At 45.2% G+C, this 2,163-nt stretch overlaps 1 protein-coding gene across 1 annotated transcript in view; it reads right to left on the bottom strand.

Annotated features, from left to right (window-relative positions):
* Window positions 1-1,442, bottom strand: part of LOC135570923 (trichohyalin-like) — a 46,115-nt gene extending 44,673 nt beyond the window's left edge. Inside the window, 1 exon segment of the mRNA XM_065016741.1 lies at window positions 864-1,442. Within this exon segment, the coding sequence (XP_064872813.1) occupies window positions 864-1,019 (156 nt within the window). The 5' untranslated portion in view covers window positions 1,020-1,442.
* Window positions 1,443-2,163: the final 721 nt, after the last annotated feature.

Genomic DNA, 2,163 nt, shown 5'->3' on the forward strand with positions numbered 1-2,163 from the left:
CAGTCTTACCAGCTGAGTTATCTATCTCTCTCTCTGTCCAGTCTTACCAGCTGAGTTATCTATCTCTCTGTCCAGTCTCACCAGCTGAGTTATCTATCTCTCTCTCTGTCCAGTCTTACCAGCTGAGTTATCTATCTCTCTCTCTGTCCAGTCTTACCAGCTGAGTTATCTATCTATCTGTCCAGTCTTACCAGCTGAGTTATCTATCTCTCTGTCCAGTCTTACCAGATGAGTTATCTATCTCTCTCTCTGTCCAGTCTTACCAGCTGAGTTATCTCTCTCTCTGTCCAGTCTTACCAGCTGAGTTATCTATCTCTCTGTCCAGTCTTACCAGCTGAGTTATCTATCACTCTGTCCAGTCTTACCAGCTGAGTTATCTATCTCTCTGTCCAGTCTTACCTAGCTGAGCTCTCTTTATCTATCTCTCTGTCCAGTCTTACCTAGCTGAGCTCTGTTTATCTATCTCTCTGTCTCATACCTTGGTTAGCTGAGCTATATATTCTTTCTCCCCTGTCTCTTACCTTGGTTAGCTGAGCTATCTTCTCTCTCCCCTGTCTCTTACCTTGGTTATCTGAGCTATATCTTCTCTCTCCCCTGTATCATACCTTGGTTATCTGAGCTATATCTTCTATCTCCCCTGTCTCATACCTTGTTTAGCTGAGCTATATCTTCTATCTCCCCTGTCTCATACCTTGGTTATCTGAGCTATATCTTCTCTCTCCCCTGTCTCTTACCTTGGTTATCTGAGCTATATCTTCTATCTCCCCTGTCTCATACCTTGTTTAGCTGAGCTATATCTTCTATCTCCCCTGTCTCATACCTTGGTTATCTGAGCTATATCTTCTATCTCCCCTGTCTCATACCTTGGTTAGCTGAGCTATCTTCTTGCACATCTTGCCATGCATCTGATAGTCATACAGCTCCTGCTCTATGTTCGGTAAGTCTGCTGCAGTCCCGTTAAGGCTACCGGAGCCTGGCCCGGGGGGCTGCGGGGCTTTACCGGCACCCGAAGCCATCATAATCCCCACGAGACAACTTCCACCAGCTATTAGGATCCAAATGAATAATGGAACAAAAGGAAATTCCCGGTAATGCTCTCTCTCCGGTTTGCCTCAGAGGTTTGTGTGTTTCTTCCTTCTGTGAGTGATAAACAATCCCCTCCGCTGCGGCGGAAAAGCAGCCAGCGCAATAGTCATGGTGAGAAACGTAAATCGGTGAGGTTCTCTCGCCAACTTGCTTTCTCCTCTCTCTCCTCTGCCCAGTGCTCGCTGCGCGGAGGTCACCGGCTCCAATTCCATCGGGGACGCGCGTGCCTCACGATCAGCAGTCCCACCGCTGTCTGTCAACCGATTTGTTTTCTTATTTTAACCGGGGAGCGCTCGAGGATGAGGGCATGTGTCCCGACCACCTGTCTCTCGAGCAGCAGGGGCGGAGAGGGCGTATGGAACATTACCGTAGACAGCTCGCGCTCTCCCTCTCGAGCAGAGCGCACTGCTGCAGTGCTGCTTTACGCCCCTCCCCGGTTCTGCTGTAGTGTCGATCCACACACACACTCACACAAAACACACACACAAACACACACACACGCACACAGGATGAAAGGCGTTTCAATTAATCAATTGACTTATTGCATAGATTCACCAGGAGTATTTGCAGGTGAACTCCCTGTCTATTCCAGTGATAAGTCTGTTTAATACGGCCATGTTTATTATTCTAGACCTATTCACTAGGTCCAGTATAGCCTCTATCAACGTTTTAATTCAAAAGGGATTCTATCCTGTATCACATTCTATCCTGTATCACATTCTATCCTGTGTCACATTCTATCCTGTATCACATTCTATCCTGTATCACATTCTATCCTGTGTCACATTCTATTCTAGATCACATTCTATCCTAGATCACATTCTATCCTGTATCACATTCTATCCTATATCACATTCTATTCTAGATCACATTCTATCCTAGATCACATTCTATCCTGTATCACATTCTATCCTGTATCACATTCTATTCTAGATCACATTCTATCCTAGATCACATTCTATCCTGTATCACATTCTATCCTATATCACATTCTATTCTAGATCACATTCTATCCTAGATCACATTCTATCCTGTATCACATTCTATCCTATATCACATTCTATCCTAGATCACATT

Source organism: Oncorhynchus nerka, unplaced genomic scaffold, assembly GCF_034236695.1.
Source record: "Oncorhynchus nerka isolate Pitt River unplaced genomic scaffold, Oner_Uvic_2.0 unplaced_scaffold_896, whole genome shotgun sequence".
NCBI classification, from domain to species: Eukaryota; Metazoa; Chordata; class Actinopteri; order Salmoniformes; family Salmonidae; genus Oncorhynchus; species Oncorhynchus nerka.